Here is a 22,127-nt window from a genome sequence, read left to right as displayed (position 1 = left end):
ATATCTTATACATTTTTAATATTCATCTTAAACTAAACATGAATTGCCTGTTTTTATCTCTTAACGCAAGTGAATTAATCACAACAGTCATGCAGCACACATGTGATTAATATGTTATCATTACAAGTTATAACACGTGGATTTCATGTGAAAAATATTTCCACATGCTGGAGTTAATGTACAGCATGTTATATATCAAAATTACATTAATTTCCACTGTTATCACATGCTTTTTGAAAAACACTGGGATCATTTTTGATTTTCTTTGCGTTAGAATAATATTTTATCAGATAAGCAAGTGAATCAGGGCCCCCTCAGTTTAAAATGTTAATTCCAAGCTGAAACATTCTACATTTATTTGGGAATTTGCATGTGATCTGTCATGATCTAGGGCTTTTGGTTGGTTCAGGTTGTCCTGTGTTCTTTGATTCATGATGTTGGTTTTGTTTTTTTGTTGTTTAAGTTTTGTTCTTTTACAGAATTTTTTTGTTCATCTTCTGGTTGATTATTGAAGACAAATCTTTTTTTTTTATTTCTCCTCCTCATTAAGACTGCTCTTCAGTTTATCTTTGCCTTATCTGGGGTTTTGTGCTTTAGCTGGTTTGCTTCACTATTTTAGTGTAAAAGTGTCCTTGCTTAGATTAGGGTTGACTTCCTGACTGTCCTCATGCTTTAAATGCGTCTCATCAGGCCATGTGTATATATACTGTATTCTTTTGTTTTTCCTTCATTCCCTTATGATTATTCTGTCCTCAGCCTGCTTTGTTGTTCTCTTCTTGTACTCCTGATCTTTCTCCTCATTCCAGTTTGCTTTCAGTTTTCAGGTTCTCCTGCTCTTTCATCACATTTGGTTTATATAGACTTTTCTTCGTTGCCCCAGCCTCCCTGAACCCTGAACCCCGACAGTGGTCCACCAAGTTTCACATGGAATTTTGAATTTCCAAAACCGGTTCCCACAGGCAAAGTACATGTTTTACATGATCCACATATTTCCCTCGTGATTTTAATGTATTTTCACACATTCAAATTAACATGTAAAATGTGAAATTCACGTTTTCCTTTTTTTCTGAGGGGTGCTTTTATAATTAACTTCCACTCTGATCAACATCCAGAAGTTTTTATCAGCTTCTCAGAAATGTCCTTTTCTGTGTCTCGATGAACCTCCGCAATCTAGTGCTTTGACAGCTTAGACTTGTTTGATCCTTGATCTATCAATGATAAAAGGAATCAATCCTGAGTGGCTGTCAATCAAATGTGATTGTTGTCCAATTGGTTAACAAAAGAAAAGTAAACATGGTTCAAATTTTACTCACTGCTTTGACTACACAGCATTTCTTTCTTTATAGGAAACATCTTTATCCACATTTGAAACTTGTAATTTCTGTGGAACTAACCAAAAATTAAATGACCATTAATTGCCATTCAGGTCAGCACAAAGGAGACCAGACAAACTTAAAACAAACAGCATCTGCGGTATGACCTCTGTGTAAAGGACATCAAATATAAATGGGTTATCTGGCATCCACTTTAAGACTGCTGTGTATCCCAAGTACATCGAGCTTCGTATTGATTCACCGTCATGCATACACACATACACAAACAGATAAGAAAATAGAAAAAAAAGACAAGTCTAAAACGGGCTTGTGTTGCTGTCAAAAGAAAAAAAAATCACAAGTTTCTATTAATCATAACCAAAATAAGCATAAAAAAGCCAGTGAGGGATTGAGTGATTGGTGCTTTAATGCAGCCCACAGAGTATTTACAGTGGTGTTCGCAAGGATTAGTTGTGTGAGAGGATTAGTGAAGCCGCATTACTGCTGTTTTATTTAACTCACAACAGCAAAAGCCTAAAAATACAAGCCTCTTAAACACATTTTGGCTACATGAGAAGCCTGCCCAAACAGCGAGATAAACACAATATCTGTGTCCTCTTTAAAGGCCAGCACTGGAAATGAATGTAAAACACCACACACACGCGCATGCATACACGTTCTCTCAGATTCAATTTACTCTATTTAATCTTTAATCTAGTAATCTGCTGAAAGTTGCCTTGCACAACTTCTGGCTTGCATGGGAACACTGTCCTATTAGTCCAGGCAACGATACTGGTGAGAGTGCAGCATATGCAGATACTGACAGGATCAACGGAGTGGGATACTTACCGAGAGAGGAGAGGATTAATGCAAAAAGACTGGGAGAGAGAGAGAAACACAGTGAAAGAGATAGGAAAAGAGAGAACTGCAGAGGCAGCAGGTTAACGCTCTCCTTCCTTTTTCTCTTTGTCTCTCTATCATGCTCTCTTTCCTTGCATCAGCATTGATCACAGCACATCAGTAAAGTAAAGAGCAACACATCCATCAATGCGTGACTCAGGAGCTCCTGTTAAGAATACTGAGGCTGTTCTCCACAGCAGGCACAGATTTGCACAAAATCGTATGCCCTCCGCTTGCTGCACCAACATTAGTCTTACACTAAGCAAAGTAAGTGAATGAAGAATGGATAAAACACTTCACCAACTGAAAGCTTCCTCATTTCAGGGGAGATATAATGGCATTGCCTCCTGCTCTTTACCCCTTCGTATTTACACTCCGGCAGGTGTTGCTGGAGGCATCTCACATTCAGTTATGCTTTAATCCATTTATATTTTATTTAACACATGTTCAAACAAATACCATTCAGCTTACATTAATTGACAAATGTTGTGTGAATCATTTGCCTAAACCCAATTTTCATTGTAAACCACTGGTGTCCCACATTCCAAGAAATCGTGATTCATGTCATCTTAGTGTATCTGAGCCAAACAATCTAATTTTCACTGCATCACTTAATGATCCCCTCCAAAATAAATGCTGTGATGGGGCTGATACTGGATGGCCTGAGAATGCCGTACACTAAGTACACTTGCTTCTGTGATTTACTCCACTGCCAACTGTACAATCTGATGCAGACTTGTTTTCTGACGGGAAAGGCAAATATTCGATTGAGCTACTTTTCTCTAAAAGCATGGATCTACTGTATCTCATAAGAACATCTCTGCTCCTGCACTGGACTGCTTTGGAAGATGAAACTAGGAACCCACATCTCTACTCTTTGGGACACCATTTCTGAAGCTTTTATTTAGGATAAGTATGTTACATTCATTATTCACATAGCTTCAAGCAAGCCAGCACTACTGGGGAACTCTAAAAAGAGGCTTTTTTTTATTTCATATCCAACTAGCAGAAGACAAGTTTCACATGGGACCCATACATACGTGCCTACTGTGACTAAAAAAAGCAGGAGGTCAAGAAGATTGCTCCTGCCTTAAAATACATAGAATAAAAGCACTGAATCTCTCAGATCATTTATGGTGAATTTCATTTTCTAAACTTTTATCTTTTTGTATTTATTCACTGATGATAATCCGAAAATCATTTTAATCTTAATCTACCACATGTATTAGACTGATATTCCTGGAATAAATACTGGGGAAAAGCTCCAGAATGGCCCAAACCTGCTTTGTAAATATTAATGTTGTGATTTCTGCATAGTATGTACCATAAAGAGTTTGCATGACGTCTCACTTTTATTTTCTGGATTTAAAACACACGGAAATATTGAATTCCAATGTAGATTAAGGAGAAATTAAGTACAATTGTAATATTCTGTCTGTGCTGTGTGACAAATCATGAAACCATTAAATTTTCCAAATAGGCTCCTCTGGACCTGCTTGACTTGAATAACAATAAAGTCTTTGTATTAGTCATACATATCGCAGCACATTTTAGCTGAGAGGGTGGTTCCAATCTCAACACGACTTTCATCTAAAAAAACAAAAAGAAACCTCAAAAGAACTGCAGACAGAGTTAAAACTTCAAATGCATGCACGCGTTAGCCCGCATTCTGATGAATACCAAAGACGAGTATTGTACAAACACATAAGAACAAAAGTGCTGCGCCACCCACCAGGCAAATACCTCCAGAGGACAAATTGGAAATTGAATCATAAACTATAAAGAGCCAAGGTTGAGTTCAGCTGCGGAAGAAAAGAGATGAGATCGAGGTGGAGAGGAGAAAAGAAGGAACAGCTGTATTAAATAAAAGTTCACTCTTTCTCTCCTGCCCCTGCAGAAATTCACGCTGTGCTACCTGATTGAAATTTCCTGGTTTAATAGCTGTGAAATAAAGTAAAAGTTGGAAAGAGAAGGGGAAAGAAGAATATGAAATGGAGGGCAAAAGAGAGGAAAAGAGTGGCAGTGGAACAGCACACGAGAGGGGAAGACTGAAATTCACAAATGTAACAGACATGTACTTCAAAAAATGCAATTAAGGTCAGTCAGAGCTCTTTTAGTACTGTGTTTGCCAAGCTGTTCGTTCACGATTGTTGATCTCTGTGTAGTATTTCCAAAGATCTCAAAGAAATCTTGATTTCAATGAGTTGTCCTAAATAAATACAGCTTAGCTAATTTTCTAGTTTCATCCAGTGGCTTAACCGAAGTTAGAGGGTCGATAGAGGGTTTGATTTTGCTCAAGGAATCATACAGATGTACCAGACTGTGTCTATGCAGGGTAGGTTGGTGAGCCAACATGTAATGATTTGCGCTAATGAATGCCATGAGAGGGTCCCAGCGGGATAATCTCCTTGCACAGTCAAAGGAAACCGCAATTAACATGAAATGCCACAAATGGTGACCAGAGCTTCTAAACACCTACTGTATATGATTCCAGTCAAAACCTCAAGTTCACATTTCTCACATAAACAGCAAACCCTTTCTCTTCTAAATATTTGTCTGTTAGTTTTTAAATTATTGTGGAGTCATGAAAAATGAAGGAATTCTAAGAATGTAGGATGGTATATAGAGTATATACACTGACCCCCTCATCATCTAGCCCTCATATTCCTATTTGAGGTTACATGGATCTGCTGGAGGCTCTCCCAGCTCTCTTTTGGCTAAAGGGGCAACTGCAAGTCTATCACAGTGCTTGAACTATATACTGTACATAACCTAAATATTGATATGTACAGTTGTGATGGCATTCTAGTTTTCTTCTTTTCTTCTCATACACTGGACTTCTGTTATTGTGCACATCTGGTTTCTTTCAGGGTCCTCCAACTGCTGCCATGTTAGAGGTTTTGTTGAATTTAGTCCGTCTAGACCAGTGGTTATCAACTTGTCAGTCTTTGGGGACCAATAATGACAAGCTGCAACCCAACTCAAGGAACATTTCCAACTTGTCAAATTAATGTAATCAAAAGATGGTGCAGTTTGAACCTCAGACTGTAGAGAATTAACAGTGCTTTCAAACTCAAGTATTAAATAAAAGAGTGCAACAAATAGTTCTAAAAACAGTCAAAAACACATATCAGGAACTTTTACCTTTATCTGAGGCAAAGGTCCGTGACCCAATGGAAATGTGTCCAAAACCCACTTTTGGATCCCAATCCGCCAGTTGAGAATCACTGCTTAAGACCTCTTAAGTGATGTCCCATAAAAACAATGAAAAAATAGCACTGATATTGACATATGTCATCAAATTCTTTGATGCCAGAACCGCCACTGCAGGTGCAACTCTTCTCCCAAGCATGCAGTCAGCTCTGCACTTCATCTAAATATAGCAGAGCCGTGTTTTGCTTCAGCGTATGGTGATTTTTGACAGACGACAATGCCGTTGTCATTAAAGTGACAAACAGCCAAAGATTTAGAGTTCAAAAAGTGGATCAGCCCTGTTGTTCCAGGTCAGCTGCTAAGCAACAGCCTCATTTATGCCATCTTTCTATCCACGCAAAAACTAAAGCCTGGAGGGGGCAACAAATACAGACTGCATTTAAAAAAAAAAAAAAAAAAAGCTTTTACGGATGTTTTTTTTTGCTTTTGTTTTTCTTTTCCTTTGAAAGCTCAGACTCCTTATTGCGGAGCTGAAACTCCCACGTAGCTCAAATCCTAATTGACAATGTAAGTCGAGGGTTTGTAAACCACTGTATGCAAGACTGAACCAATTTAGCAGATGCTAAATGGACTCCCAACATCTTTAACATTCTTACACTCTTGGGTAAGCACATTAATTTTCCTTTAGTGTTAATTAATTCTTCCTTTAAGTTTCCCGTTTTTTTGTGTCTATTTATTTACCGATTCATTCAGTAAATAATAACAGTGTAATTATGCCATGCATTGCTGTTCATCTGATGTTTTGTGTACCTACTTTTAAGACCAGGTAAGGAGCAGATGTCTTTTTGAAATTATTTTATAATAGATTTAACCTTAAATTTGAAGGTGTTTTTGCTTTTTCACATTTTTTCAGACTAGGCAGATAGATGTATGCACACCATCTGGCTTTTTCTTGGTATCACAACCACATCTGTACGGTCCACATTTTGTTTTTGTTTTTGCCTGTTAAATGAGTCTTAAATCAGTCATCATGAATCGTACGCCCTCCCATCAAAGTGCATCTTATTATCTGGCACCACTTTTCAATTTTTTTCTATTTAAAAAGAAAACAAAATGTTTTTTCTTTTTTTTTTAAATCTTCCTATACCATATTTCAGTAAGAAGACAGCCATCCTGACAGACTGAGAAATGTATTCCTCATCTCCTCTTGTCATGTCTGAGCAGGAATGAGCACAGAGACAGTTATCAGATAAAATCAACATGGATGAAGCAACGCATGTATCACCAAGGACACGCCCAATTGGTGAAGGTGAGTACATGCAAATTAAAGCTCCTTGGAATTTGTAAACAATAACAAATGGACTTATGAGTAGGGACAAGTAAGAAAATAAGAAATAAAAATACAGCCAGAGGCCATCCAACCAATATAATGAGCAAATGCAACAATTATAAGTAACATGTATTTCAGTTGCTTTAATGAAGGAGTCTCAAAGTTACTCTTAACTGGAAGGCAGTATAAGAAAATGTAATTGGTACATGTATCTATGTGAACATTATGTGAAATTTAACTATAGCTCATGAATGCTACCCTAACCTTGATTCTTTCCTTTTTAAGCCCCTGAGGCTGCAAAGCCCAAGTTATCACCCGCCCACCACCGTGCTTCCCGGTGGGTTTGAAATTTATATTTTGATATTCTGTGTGTGGTTTTTCTGCATCAAAATTATATTTTTTCTATTATTCCTTGCAATAGTTTTAATAATAAAATGCAACTTTGCAAACCTAAAGTTTACTGCCAGGTTCTTTTTACCCTTCAATGTTATTTAAATGTCAAATGTTGCATTCAGTATTCAATGGATTTTGAAATCAATAGCCTATCTATCAGGTTTTGCTGTTTTGATGTCATATAGAGCTGAATTATTGAGACGATGATTTTCTTATTCAAAGTGGCAACGACAAATCGTGTGATTGTAAGTGTAAAAACAGGTCACCAATAAATGTAGATCCACCTTAAACCAATTGATGGATATTAGAACAAAGTGTCTGAAAACATACAACAAGGATAAAATTCTACAAATTCTGCTATTAATGGTTAGATATTTTCCTCAGTACATTAGAAGACACCAATACAACTACACCAAAGACAACAGTATTAAAAACATAAAGAAAACGCACCACTGGGACATTATGTGAACGATAGTCTGCCGACCCAAACATCCCCTAATATATTTTTTTGTTTGTTTCATTGTTTATTGTTGTGGTTGTGTGGACACTTTTTCTTGCCAGACAGGATATACAAGAGAACTGCATGCTGTCGATCCCAAAATTCATACAGGAGGGTGATTTATTATGATCTTGATATGTGTTTTTTTCAAACAAAATGAGGGAATTTAAAGTAAACAGGATAGCTGTGATGTTTGTCATCATTTTAAAAAAGCAAAAAATTGCATTTGTAATTTTCAGATGGAATTTTTCACAAGCCGAAACCCGTACAAAGTACTGTTGCAGAACAGACATGGAGTGCAGCTTTACTGTGGAGGGCCACTAAGGAGGGCAGACAGCCTGTCTCCACACATCATATTAGAGTAACTCTTTGGCCAGGCATGTAAATGTGTGTGTGTGCTTTTTTTTATGTATTTGCATGCACTTTCATTGCAGGGTTGACTGAGTAGTTGTCTTAATGCACGAGTCTCTCTAAGCTTATGTGAAATATGTACCATTTGTAGGGCTATATCTATCTGTCCTTATATCTATGGGAAGGAGGGGGGGGGGTCTCCTTGGCAGCAACAATGCCTTTCAAAGTAAGTTTACTTCTCACTGGCCTTTAATCAGAGTCGATGTATGGAGACTGCAAACTATAGACTGAGAATCAATGACTCGACAGTGTGTGGTGAAGTGATCAGCGTAATCGCTGTTCTGCTCTATTTCAAAATCCAAGCCAAGCTGTTTCCCCGTAACTACTGGCAAGGCAAGTGAGAGATTTAACCAAAGCCTAGCCTTTGCGTACAAATAATGCCTCTTTACTGCAGGAGATATCTGTTATCCTAAGAATGTTACAGCTCTGTGGTCTAGGTAAAACGTCTCTGATTTCAAATATGCATATGGTGGTCTGTAGATTAATGCGTAAAGTGTGAATAAGAAAAACGCAGAATTGATGGTGTTTTTAAATGACAGAGAAGTGCCAGTGAATGCAATCACTGTATTTACCTTTTTTGCCTCGTAAATTGAGGGGGGAAATTATTGCGTATTCTTTTAATAAGCTCAAAGTGGCCTTTCACTGCTATGTGAATAAGCACAGTAGGAATATTCACGTTCTTAATATTCTTGGCTCATGAGCGAAAGGGACTGTCTCATTTAAAATTACTCCTAAATTTATTCATCCAATACAAGAAGCAGTGGAACCTCCGTCACAATTGGATTTGTGGGCTCAACCTGTCTCTGAGCACCAGCCTACCTGGATTGGGTGCATTGTGAAAGCCTCTACCTATACCTGGTTGTGCAGTGAAGGTCTGTTGTGAGCCTCCTTACATTTTGCATAGGTCTCTACCCAGTAGCCAGTAGTCTACCCAGTACACCTGAGCAGGATCTCTCAGGATCTGCGTGTGCATTGCTATGAGCTGTGTTTGCTCTTGGTGCTGTTTAATTCTCCAACTACAAGTGATTAGTTTGCCTGCGAGAATAGAATAACTTGCTTAGGTTATATTGTGCTCAATAATTCACAGAAAAATGACACCATTGATTTTGGTTAAGAATTTCTTAGAAATGCAAGATGAGAAAAAGGTGATCGACAAGTAAAAATGTATATGCAGACACTACACAGAGGGGCATTCGACTAACATGAGAAGTAACTTGGCTCTCTGTCTCGGCAACCTCACTCCTGAGCAAAAGAACGGTTTCTAGCAGAGTAAGAGATGTCAATGCCCAGAGGAACCAGTTTCCACCTGAATATGTTAATATAATTCTTCAGGAAACCCCTCGGAGTGAGTGGGCAATTTAGTAAATGAAATGAGTAAGTGTGTAAGTGAATCAGTGAATAAGCTGACATCCTGCAGCAGGACCTAGAGCTGAATGAGTAAGTAGGCTATTTTGTTTATGCTGTTCGTTACTGTTACAAAGTTATTTGAATTTGTGATTTGCACCTTAAAATTAGTGTCAACATGGAATGATTATTGCAGTGCTTGACATTTATTTATATTTTTTTCCTTGTTATGTGGTGGTTGTGTAGTGGCTATTCTCTCATGTTTCTGGAGGCTACCTTCCCAGCTGCGTCGAGGAGTGATTGGATTTTTGGATTTTCCAGTGCCTCCCATGCCCCTACAGCCCTGCACTCTCCGGACGTTTTAGTGCTTCCGCGCCTGGGTCTTCCCTAGCTCTACACACCACAGAATAATCTGGCCATTATGGACCCAGCGGAATCAGAAACGATCCGGGCCGGCCTCGCCCAACTTGGGACATCGGCTCGGACAACACAGGGACATGTTTCCTGAGGTTATGGAAACTGGGACCTCACTGAACAGTTTAGCCGCTCGAACCCCAGTGCCTCACCAACCTCTATGGGTACTGCTCCCTCGCAACTGTTGGCCCAGCTTTCACCTGCTCCTCAGAAAGAGCCCCATTTCCCTGCACCGGAACCATACGCTGGGGAGATTGAAGGTGCTGGAGGATTTATTTTACGTTGATCTCGGCATTGCACAACTGAACTCTCACCAACCTGAGATGGCTGTTCTTTCCCTGCCACTGCAGCCGTCCTCATTTACTCTTGGGCTGATGAGAGCTGCATCCAAGACGAGTTAGCCACACAGCTTAACCTGCCCCTTGAACCTTTGTCCATCCCCAAGAATGTCACTGCCTTAGATGGCAGATTAATCGATCAGGTTAAATATCGTACAGTCCCAGTCACCCTCATTATGTCTGGAAACCACCGAGAGGAGATTCAACTGTTTGTCATTCCCTCCTCAAATGCCCGCCTGGTGCTCGGTCACCCTTGGTTGTTACACCACAACCCTCAGATCGACTGGAAAATGGCTAGCATCACCACCTGGAGCCCCCTTTGCCATTCTCAGTCTCTGATCAGCAAACCCTTCAAACCTCCCGGTCCCCTGTTACTCCGTCGCCTCCTGTACTCACCTCGGTGCCCCAAGAATACCATGACCTTGCCCCAGTGTTCAGCAAGAAGCTGGCACTCTCCCTGCCTCCCCATCGACCCTATGATTGCTCCATAGACCTCCTTCCGGGCACCCCCCTTCCCTCTAGTCGCCTCTACAACCTGTCTCGCCCTGGAAAGGAGGCTATGGAGACTTGCATCCAAGACTCCCTGGCCTCTGGACTCATTAGACCTTCGTCCTCCATGCTGGGGGCAAGCTTCTTCTTCGTTAAGAAGAAGGATGCCTCGCTCTGGCCCTGTATAGATTTCCTCAACGACATCACAGTAAAAAATAAGTATTCCCATCCCCTGATCCCCTCCTTTGAGCCCCTGTGTACTGCCACCATCTTCTCTAAGCTGGACCACTGGAAAGCGTACCACCTGATCCGGATCAAGGACGGGGACGAGTGAGAGATGGCTTTCAATACACCACTAGGCCATTTTGAGTATCTGGTTATGCCATTCGGGCTCACTAATCGGGCATTAGTGTGCAGTCTTCCAGGCCTTGAGTAATGACATTCTTAAAGACATGTTAAACTTTTTTGTGTTTGTTTATTTGGATGACATCCTAATTTTCTCCCGGGACCTAGTCGAACACAAACGTCACGTTCGCCTGGTCCTCCAGAGGCTGTGGAAAAGAAACTATACGTTAAGCCAAAGAAGTGTGAGTTTCATGCCGCCTCTGTTAGTTTCCTGGGGTACAGTATCGCCAAGGGCCAGCTTAAACCACATCCGGCTAAGATACAAGCTGTCACTGACTGGCCTGTTCCCACCACTCGGAAGGAGCTCCAAAGGTTCCTCGGGTTCCCCAACTTTTAATAAGATAAGATAAGATAATCCTTTATTTTCTCCCTCAGTGGGGAAACGTATTTTGTTGGCAGCAGTACACTTAGCACACACATGTAGGGGAGGGGTAAAAGAGACTAAAAAGTACAAAATAAAAAATATATATAATTACAAAAATATGAGCAGTGTATACAGTAGATTGAAAGAAAATAAACAGTGCAAAAAAAGCAGGTAGAGTGTGTGTGTGAGGTAGACAGGCAGATATTGCACATATGATATTGCGCATCTTGTAATGTTATTGCACAACTTATTGTCCGTTGGCTACTGAGAGCAGGCCTGGTTATAGAGTCTGATGGCAGCGGGGAGGAAGGACCTGCGATGCCTCTCAGTGACGCATCGCGGGTGACGAAGCCGGTCACTGATGGAGCTCTCCAGGACTCTGAACGTCTCATGAAGGGGGTGGGAGACATTGTCCATGATGGAGGACAGCTTAGCCACCATCCTCCTCTACCCCACCACCTACACCGGGTCGAGATTGCAGCCCAGGACAGAGCCGGCTTTCCTCACCACCTTGTCCAGTCTCTTCCTCTCTGCTGCTGTGATGCTGCTGCTCCAGCAGACCACACCATAGAAGATGGCTGACGCCACCACAGAGTCATAAAAGGTCCTCAGGAGTCCGTCCCTCACTCCAAAGGACCTCAGTCTGCGCAGCATGTGGAATCGGCTTTGGCCTTTCTTGTAAAGTGCCTGAGTATTTACAGTCCAGTCCAGTTTATTGTTCAGGTGAACACCCAGGTACTTGTAAGAGTCCACAATCTCTATGTCCATTCCCTGGATGTTCACTGGCGAGGGGGGGACTTTGCACTAGCTCCTTCGTTTTCCCAGCATTTATCTGGGGGCGGTTCCGCTGGCACCAGTCCACAAATCTGTGGTTCAGTTCTCGGTACTCCGTCTCGTCTCCGTTGTTAATGAGACAGACGATGGCGGAGTCGTCCGAGAACTTCTGGAGGTGGCAGGTTGATGTGTGGTGGGTGAAGTCAGCCGTGTAGACGGTGAAGAGGAGGGAAGCCAGGACGGTCCCCTGTGGAGCTCCTGTGCTGCAGACCACTGTGTCAGACACACAGCCTCCTGTCCTCACAAACTGTGGTCTGTTTGTAAGGAAGTCCAGGACCCATGATGTCAGATGCTGGCAGACTCCAGCATGGTGCAGTTTGTCCCCCAGCAGTTCTGGCTGGATGGTGTTGAAGGCACTGGAGAAATCATGAAACATGATCCTCACAGTGCTTCCAGCCCACTCCAGGTGGGCCAGGGACCTCTGCATCAGGAAGATGACGGCGTCCTCAACCCTGATGCTCGGCTGGTAGGCGAACTGCAGCGGGTCGGCGGAGGAGCTCACCAGGGGGCGCAGGTGGTGGAGGACCAGCCTCTCCAGGGACTTTGCCAGGTGGGATGTTAGGGCCACTGGCCGGTAGTGGTTGAAGTCGCTGGGTCGAGATGACTTGGGCACCGGTACCACACAGGACGTCTTCCACAGCTGTGGTACCCTGTGTAGCCTCAGGTTGATGTTGAACATGTGCTCCACGATCCTGCACAGTTGCCTGGAGCAGGATCTGAGCAGCCTGGAGGTGATGCCATCTGGACCCGTCGCCTTATTCACTTTGAGCCTGGCCAGTCCTCTCTCCACCTGGGCTGTGGAGAGCACCACGCTGGGCGGGGGGGTGGTGGGTGGGCTGGGCGGGGTTGCAGGGAGGAGGGTTGGTGGTTTTGTTGGAGTAGAGAGTGGGCTGGGGGGTTATGGAGGAGCGGCGGGGGGCGGGAGGGGGCTGGTGGATTTGAGAGTGGGCTGGGGGGTTGTGGAGGGGGAGTAGCAGGGAGGGGGGTTGAGGTGAGAGTCCTCGGAACAGCAGAGGCGCCCGTCGGGGGAATAAGTTGCAGCAGGGGTGGGTGGGTGGTGGGAGGGGTGGCTGGTTGTTCAAACCGGTGGAAGAACCGGTTCAGGTCATTCACCCACTCCTGGTCCCTGTCCAGCGCAGGTCTGGAGTTGCTACGTCCTAAGATGGTGTTCAGGCTCCTCTAGACCCAGCTGACATCTTCCCGCTGCAATTGTTCTTCCATCCTCCTGTAGCTGCTCTTCCCCTCCCTGATCTTCTTCCTCAGGTCCCTCTGCACCGTCTTCAGCAGGTCCCTGTCTCCTGATTTAAAGACCCTCCTTTTGTCCCTGAGCAGGTCTTTAATCTCAGGGGTGATCCATGGTTTGCTGTTTGCAAACACTCTGACTGTCTTGGTGGGTATGTTGGAGTCTACACAGAAGTTAATGTAGTCCGTGACACAGCTGGTGAGACTGTCAATGTCCTCCCCGTAGTCCTCAGAACACATCCCACACAGTAGTCTCAAAACAGTCCTTAAGAGTCTCCAGCGACTCTTCGGACCAGATCCGTCTGGTGTGGGTGACTGCTGGTTGTCTGTCTACCAGAGGCTGATACAGGGGTAGAAGGTGTATCAGATCGTGATCGTGATCGTGTGGACTTCAGCTCGGCGTTCAACACGATCGCACCCGCAATCCTCCACCAGAAGCTCACCCAGCTCACCGTGCCTGCCCCCACCTGTCAGTGGATTACCAGCTTCCTGAGTGACAGGAGGCAGCAGGTGAGGCTGGGGAGCATCACATCCAGCACCCGTACCATCAGCACTGGCGCCCCCCAGGGGTGCGTCCTCTCACCACTGCTCTTCTCCCTCTACACTAACGACTGCACCTCAGGGGACTCTTCTGTGAAGCTCCTGAAGTACGCGGACGACACCACCGTCATCGGCCTGATCCGGGAAGGTGACGAGTCCGCGTACAGACGGGAGGTGGATCAGCTGGTCCACTGGTGCGGTCGGAACCACCTGGAGCTGAACCCGCTCAAGACTGTGGAGTTGACAGTGGACTTCAGGAAAAACCCACTGCCACTCCTCCCCCTCACCATCCTCAACAGCACCGTCTCCTCCACAGACTCCTTCAAGTTCCTGGGGTCCACCATCTCCCGGGACCTGAAGTGGTCCACCCACATCAACTCCATCAGGAAGAAGGCGCAGCAGAGGTTGTACTTCCTGCGGCAGCTCAGGAAGTTCAACCTGCCACAGCAGCTGCTGATCACGTTCTACACTGCCATCATCCAGTCTGTCCTCTGCTCCTCCATCACTGTCTGGTTTGGATCAGCCACCAAACTAGACAGGCACAGACTGCAACGGACCATCAGGTCTGCAGAGAGGATAGTTGGGACTAACCTCCCATCTATCGACGACCTGTACCGGTCCAGGACCAGGAAACGGGCAGGTCGAATCTCTGCAGACCCCTCACACCCGGGACACCGCCTGTTCCAACTCCTCCCCTCTGGACGGCGCTACAGAGCACTGTGCGCCAAAACCTCCAGACACAAAGACAGTTTCTTCCCGCAAGCGGTTGCTCTGATGAACTCCCACAAACAATAAGTCTCAGAGTAACCAAACACGTGCAATAAAAAAAAGTCATCCAGCACCCTCTTTAATAACCATGTCTGCCTCACTCTGCTGCACCTCTCACTTTTGTACTTCCTTTTGTATAATTTTTTGTATTTTTTGTATAATTTGTCTGTTAAAATTGTATATAGGTTATACTATACTTATTCTTATTTTTATTCAGAACTATCCTTTTTATCACTACCTCAAACTGCTGCACCTTAAAATGTTAAAATGTTTATACTGTAGATAGTAATACCACATTGTTTATTGTTTATTTGTTTATTGTTTTTTTTTTTTTACTACCAAAGAGCGAAATAACCGAATCAAATTCCTTGTTGGACAATGTTCGAACCTGGCCAATAAAGCTGATTCTGATTCTGATTCTGATCAGATCTTCCCAGGGGTGGAAGGGGGATGATGTATATGCCTCTTTAAGGTTGGCATAAAAGAGGTCCAGTGTTTTATCTCCTCTGGTGTTGCAGGTGACGTACTGGCTGAAGGTTGGCAGTGTGGATGAAGGAGAGGCATGATTCAAGTCCCCGGTAATTAGGAGGAGGGCATGTGGATGCTGTATTTGCAGCCTGCTTACACTGCTGTGCAGAACATTGCAGGCTGCGTCGGCATTAGCAGAGGGGGGAACGTACGCAGCTATCGCGATAACATGCGAGTTCCCGCGGTAGGTAGTGTGGCCTCATGCTAATGGCTAGCAGCTCAATGTCCGCACTGCAGAGTTGTTCTTTAATAGTGATGTGCCCAGGGTTACACCATCTATCGTTCACAAACACAGCAAGCCCCCCTCCTTTTCTCTTACCGCTCGCCCGTGTCCTGTCTGCCCTTATCAGATTAAATCCGTCCAGAGTGACAGCAGAGTCCGGTGTATGCTCCATTAGCCAGGTCTCCGTGAACAGCATCATGCTGCATTCTGGGTATTCCCGCTGGTGCCGTGGTAGAGCCGTTAGCTCATCCATCTTGTTCCCGATGGATCTCACATTCCCGGTGATGATGGTGGGGAGTGTGGGCTTGAAGCGGCGTTTCTTTTTCCGGCACATAACACCAGAGCGTTGTCCTCTTTTCCTCCTCTTCAGCTCGGGGGGAACATCGGGCTTGTAGCCAGTTAGCTTCCCTTGGCTACAGAGGGCTAACAGCTGATCACGGGTGTAAACAATGGAGCATTTACTTCCTGTTTCGGTGGTTGCTAGGGTGATGAACCAGGTGAAAAATAGTAAATATAATAGGGCCAGCCTCACAGTTTTTGCAAACATGATGCCGCCCGATCGAAGAGAGAAGAAAAACACGTTTTCACAGAAAACAGGACTGAAGAAAAAAATAGTCCAAAATAGGTAAAACGAGACAATAAACGAAACGAATCGACGGAGCTGCTGCAACGTGTCGCCACTAGCGCAGCGCCATCTACTACGCTTTATTCGGGGACTACAGTAAGATGGCTATCCCCCGAAACAGGCTCACGTCAGCTAAGTCCCCGTTCCAGTGGTCCCCGCAGGCTCAACAGGCTTTTACCCAGATCAAGGTGCTCATCACTTCTACCCCGGTGCTCAAACACCCTGACCCTGCCCGTCAATTCGTAGTCGAGGTGGATGCCACGGGTGCTGGTGCTGTTTTGTCCCAGAGAGATCCCCGGACTGACAAACTGCCCCCGTGCGCTTTTTTTCTCGCCGAGTCCGGATCCCATCCTGCCTCCAGGCTCAGGGCCCCCCAATCACAGGTTTGTCCCTGACTCTGTCATATCACTGGTTCTCCAGTGGGCTCACTGGTCCAAGCTGACTTGCCACCCAGGCTTCCATCGGACACTCTAGTTCTTCTGTCAGAGCTTCTGGTGGCCCTGGATGTACCGGGACACCCGAGAATTCATGTCAGCCTGCTCTGTCTGTGCCCGTGGTAAGGCATACCATCAGCGACCTGTGGGGTTGTTACACCCCTTGCCCATCCCGAGCCATCCCTGGTCCCACATTGCGACTTCATCACCGGGTTACCCCCCTCAGAAGGTAACACTGTCATTTTAACCATTGTCGATCATTTCTCTAAGTCGGTTCACTATGTGCCACTGCCTTCAGTGTCAGTGTTCCGTCTTGAGACGGCCCATCTTCTTGTTCACCATGTATTCAGGCTTCATGGGAGTCCCCTTGACGTGGTTTTCGGCTCCCAGTTTGCATCGCAAGTATGGAAGGAGTTTTGCAAGGCGGTGGGTGCCACGGCAAGTTTGTCCTCCAGCTACCACCCTCAGACAAATGGCCAGACAGAGTGGGGACATCAGAATTTGGAGTCAGCCCTCTGTTGCGTTGCCACCCATCACCCGGTCTCCTGGACCTCCCAGCTGCCGTGGATTGAGTATGCTCACAACTCCCTCTCCAGTGCGGCCACGGGTATGTTGCCCTTCATGTGTTGTCTGGGTCACCAACCCCCCTGTTTCCTGAGCAGGAGGTTGCCGTGACCATGCCCTCGGTTCAGGCGCATCTCCAGAGAGTCAGGGAGGTCTGCCAGGGTGGCCTTTCTACGATCCCGAGAGGAACAAGCGGTTGGCTGATGCTCTTTGTTCCCCCGTCCTGGTCAGATGGTGTGGCTGTCATCTCGGGATCTCCCTCTGGACTCTGATTCATGGAAGCTGTCCCCTCGCTTCGTTGTTTCTTTTGATATCCTGAAAATGATTAATCCTTCTGTGGTCAAACTCAAGCTGCTGGACTCCATGAAGGTCCACCCTTCCTTCCATGTTTCCCTGCCGAAACCGGTTGGTTCAAGCAAGCTCAGCCCTCCAGCTGTCGCCCCGCCTCCCCCCTGACTCATCGATGGTCACCCCGCCGGGTGGTTTTTGTTGAGGAGGGGGGGTACTGTGGTGGTTGTGTGGCGGCTATATACTCAGGTTCCTGGAGGCTACCTTCCCAGCTGCATCGAGGAGTGATTGGACTCACATGCTGCCAGATTATTCAGAGACCTACTATGGTACTAGTTGGCTCCCGTTCACCCAAGTGGTAACGTTTTGATCACTGATTTTTGTTTAATTTCCTGTTAAGTTATTGTGTTTTTTTTTCTTTTTTCTCCATTCTTTTCCAGTGCCTCCTTTGCCCCCACAGCCCTGCACTCTCTGGACGTTTTAGTGTTTTTGTGGACCTTTTGTACTTGTTGTGCTTCCTTCATTTTTGGACTGTTTCCTTATTGGAAATAAATCTTCGATTCGAACCTCGGCTGCTTCCACTCCTGGGTCTTCCCTCGCTCTACACACCACATGGTACCTGATATGAAACTATAAAAACTGAATGGTTCCATTTTAATTGATAGTGGCTAAATAAATTATCCATATCCCACCCCTCCACCGTCCAACCTTTTCATTTAATAGCAATAAATACCTTCCTATGACTTTATCACGCAGGTATTGTGTTTTCAGGTCTTACTTTTGCAATATCCCAGTCATCCACATTTCCTGGACAGTCGTTGCTTTATCAAGAGTTGGCTTTAAAATGATTTAGTCATTATTGCAGTCAAAAAGATCAGTGAGAAATGAGAGAGAAAACAAAAGGTAAAATGTATGTGTGTTCATTATATACTTATTGCATTTTTTTTTCATCAAATCAGAATCATATCAGATTTCTTCATATCATACCACCATATGGGATGTTTATGTCTCTTTTGTTGTTTTCTCTATTTTCTTTAACAACGACTGCCGGTGTCTGGCTTGTCTCTGATAAATCTGATACCAACCCCAGCACTTTACAAACCCTGATGAAAGATCACATTGTGACACTATTTATCCACTCTCCTCGTCTCTTCACCATATGTTTTATTGAAAATATTTTTGCCCATACTTTCTTTGACGCCAGGTGATACAGCCTGATAGTCAAAGAGCAGGGAAGTCAAGATTAAGTATGTAACTGTGTGATTTTCAGCTTTCTCAAAATTATGACCAGTGTGACAGGGTTCTGGTGATGTGATCGTGGCAAAAAGAGGAATTCCACCATAGAATAAAGAAAGGTTCAAACACCACCGTTGTGACTTGTGGCCAAAGATAGCCAGTGCCATTTCTGGTAGTGTCCAAAGTTTAGGATGACCATTAGGATGCAGTGTGACTGCTGCTGTGACCTTTGACATGTAACCAACCAGTAGAAACGTAGCGTCAAATAGCTTGTAGCTACACACACACACTGTAAACACGGTTTGGTAGGGATGTGCATTTTACAACCACCCACAAATAAATTTGATCACCATTATTGGGGTGACGAACCTATCAGAATCGATTTTCGATTCACAATCAATTCTCTTTTAGTAACCAAGGGTGCCAATTCTAGGATTAACTACATGCCTCTATAAGCTGGAAAGAGCTCTGAGAAATTGTTATATTAATTTAAGAAAACAGGTCATGTTCAAGAAAATGCAGCTTAACAAGGTTCAATCAAGAGATTCTACAACTGTAAACACACAGGGGCAATCTTTTGATAAAGAAGTAACATTTATTCTTGCTTACCTTGCAAACGTTAACATTTATTGGTGGTGCCTTGGAAAGTAAGCCAGTCAAATATCTTTCAAGTTTATATGGCAAAAAAAAGTTAAACATTTGAGATCTTGACCTGTAACTAAAAAAATATATAATAGAAAGAATGTCTCATATTTCTTACGACAAAGGAAAATATAAACTCTCATTTCGCAATCCGTAACAGTAAATAATTAACTTTTAGGCTCAGTTGTATGCACCATTAATCTAAAGCTTTAATTTGCCACATGCTGTAGGGATGAAGATCTTTCGAAATGAACAGGCGATTGATTTACTTATCCATTTTGCTTGTTCAGAGTTGACTAGAAGTTTAGTGAAGTTATGGTGTGTGCAATGGTGAGGAGTTGGTAGCAGCCTTGCAAACCATCCATCCATCCACCCATCCATCCATCCATCCATCCATCCATTTTCTATACCCGTTTCATCCTTTGCAGGGTCACGGGGGTCTGCTGGAGCCTATGCCAGCTCATTACAGGCGAGAGGCAGGGGTTCACCCTGGACAGGTCACCAGTCTATCGAAGGGGCCAAACATACAGACAGATAACCAGGCATACTCATATTCACAGCTACGGGCAATTTAGAATTATCAATTAACCTGCTACCGGAGGGAACCCACACAAGCACGGGGGAGAACATGCAAACTCCACACAGAAAGACCCCCGCCAGGCCTGGGAGACAAACTAGGAACCTTCTTGCTGTGAGGCAACAGTGCTAACCACTAAGCCACCATGCTGCCCCTTGCAAACCAGCCACTACATTAACAAGTATTGTGGTAAATAGTACCATCTTATTTTTGTTTTGTCTGTAAGCTCAACAATCTTAATTTACATTTATTTGATTCGTAGTTAACTTGCTTTCATCATACAGACAGCATTTATCAAACATGACATTGTAACCAAGGTGAAGTGTCGATCGCAGTGAATTTATAAGATGGCTGGAATCACTGTATTTTAGTCGCCTTTCCACACAGACACAAAACAAGCAGACAGAACTTTACATTACATCAAGGACAAATATCTATTGGACCTGTCCATCTACAAACACAAAGAATTGTGTTCTTTAAAAGAAGTGATAAAATTATGAGACATTCTCAATGTTCCTGTAAAAGTCTAACGGATGAATATATGCCGGTCTGAGAATACATTCTTTTCAAGCATACAAATTCTTTTCAAATGCACAAAGGGCTTGAACTGATCAAAGCAGCGCAGTGAATGTTATTCTGCTAGTTGCACCACAAGCTGTGTCATTTTCTTCCTCACTTCTGAAACCAACTTGAAATGGGTGCTTGTCACGTGAATTTAGGGGAAATGAAAAAGATTGCATGATTCCAGATCAAGTGAAAAGGGAGGATGGTAAAAATACTGAGAGGTGTTTGTCACAAAAACACTGAGTTTATGGCATGTTGTCCTGATGGAGAATGAAATCATTTACACACGGCTGCGGCTGCTTTTCACGCTTTCTTACAATTTCCAGAGCCTTTATAAAATAGTCGGGTAGGTAGGGTACTGAAGTGGTATCTAGTTGTCTGTAATAAAACCAAATTACACTGGTGACATGAGAAACTCGCTGAAAACTTTCAGGCTCTCCCATGTTTTTTAAATTTCAAACTACTACTTGTTTGTTCTTTACTGGCTTGCATCGGATTGTTCATTTAAAAAAATCTTGATATCCTAAAAATATAGACATTAAGATTTTACAAAGAGAGACAACCTGTATCAGCTGTATAACCTTGGTCTTGTAATATGAAGAGTGCTAAAGAGCCTCTGGCCTCAATCATGCAGTTGCAGAGCCGCTTGGCCAACGCAGGAATGATATCACATAACCAGAAATTACTAATCCACAAAGCTCACTGCTCTGTGTCTGTGCTGTAACCTCCAGGCATTTTTGCGAGTCACCCCACCGTGAGGAAGTTAAGACAGGAAAGCATCCTGAACTGAGAAGATTCTTTAGCTGGATTACATGTATCTCTTTTATCTTATCCTGAAATGTCTTTCTGTGTGCTTAACTTGGCAGCTTTCTCTGTGTGGTCATGTAGTTCAACATTCCCCAGAGGAGCAAACTGTATGATCACCACAATTTCACAACACCTGAAAAGAAATTTCCTGCAGAGGTTTCCTGCAATGGTAATCTTCAATAGCTCTAATACTGAGTGTGTTGTAAACATGCACTCATCAACTGACAAGAATGTTTGCAATATATATACACAGATACAACAGATTTACAGGTTGATATCGACTTACCTGTGTGGCTCCTGTGTGCATGTGTGAGGGAGGCCAGACAAAGGGATAGCAGCAGACTCCACACACCAACTCCACAAATGCAAGGACCCCGTTCCCGCATTCTGGCAGGAAAAAGAAAAAAGGTGCAATCATAATCAAAAATCTAGACTGTTCAAAGAAATAACCGAATCCTATTTTACATGATCCCATGCACCCCAAAAAGGTTTCCCTGTAAAAAAGCCCCCCCACAGTGTGTGTGTGTGTGTGTGTGTGTGTGTGTGTGTGTGTGTGTGTGTGTGTGTGTGTGTGTGTGTGTGTGTGTGTGTGTGTGTTTAATACGGTGGCCGACAAGGGCCAAACGCACTGCAACGGCCTAATGCGTCTCAGTTAAGGAAAACAGCTTCAAGTACAGAAACGATTCAAATTCACAAACTCAAAACAAGGCACAAAAAGCAAAAACAAATGCAGCATCATCAAACGCGCTGCAAATAGAGAAACGATGCAAAGCACAAAATGATATAAAACAAGAAACCATCTTCAAAAGAAAAACGCTTCATAACCGGTCACTACAACCGGAAGTGCTCCAAACCTGCAGGGGGCGCAGCTGACTGAACCACAGTGTTTACATCCATGGTTT

The 22,127-nt window shown here is 43.9% G+C and overlaps 1 protein-coding gene across 1 annotated transcript in view; it reads right to left on the bottom strand.

The window, feature by feature from the left end:
• Positions 1–22,127, bottom strand: part of LOC133456475 (chemokine-like protein TAFA-2) — a 116,959-nt gene that overhangs the window by 33,839 nt on the left and 60,993 nt on the right. Inside the window, exon 2 of the mRNA XM_061734954.1 lies at positions 21,512–21,612. Within this exon, the coding sequence (XP_061590938.1) occupies positions 21,512–21,611 (100 nt within the window). The 5' untranslated portion in view covers position 21,612. The remainder of the gene's footprint in view (positions 1–21,511; positions 21,613–22,127) is intronic.

This window comes from Cololabis saira, chromosome 12, assembly GCF_033807715.1.
Source record: "Cololabis saira isolate AMF1-May2022 chromosome 12, fColSai1.1, whole genome shotgun sequence".
Classification (NCBI taxonomy): Eukaryota; Metazoa; Chordata; class Actinopteri; order Beloniformes; family Belonidae; genus Cololabis; species Cololabis saira.
The sequence above is the reverse complement of the archived record's forward strand: the minus strand, read 5'-3'. Positions and strand labels throughout refer to the sequence as shown.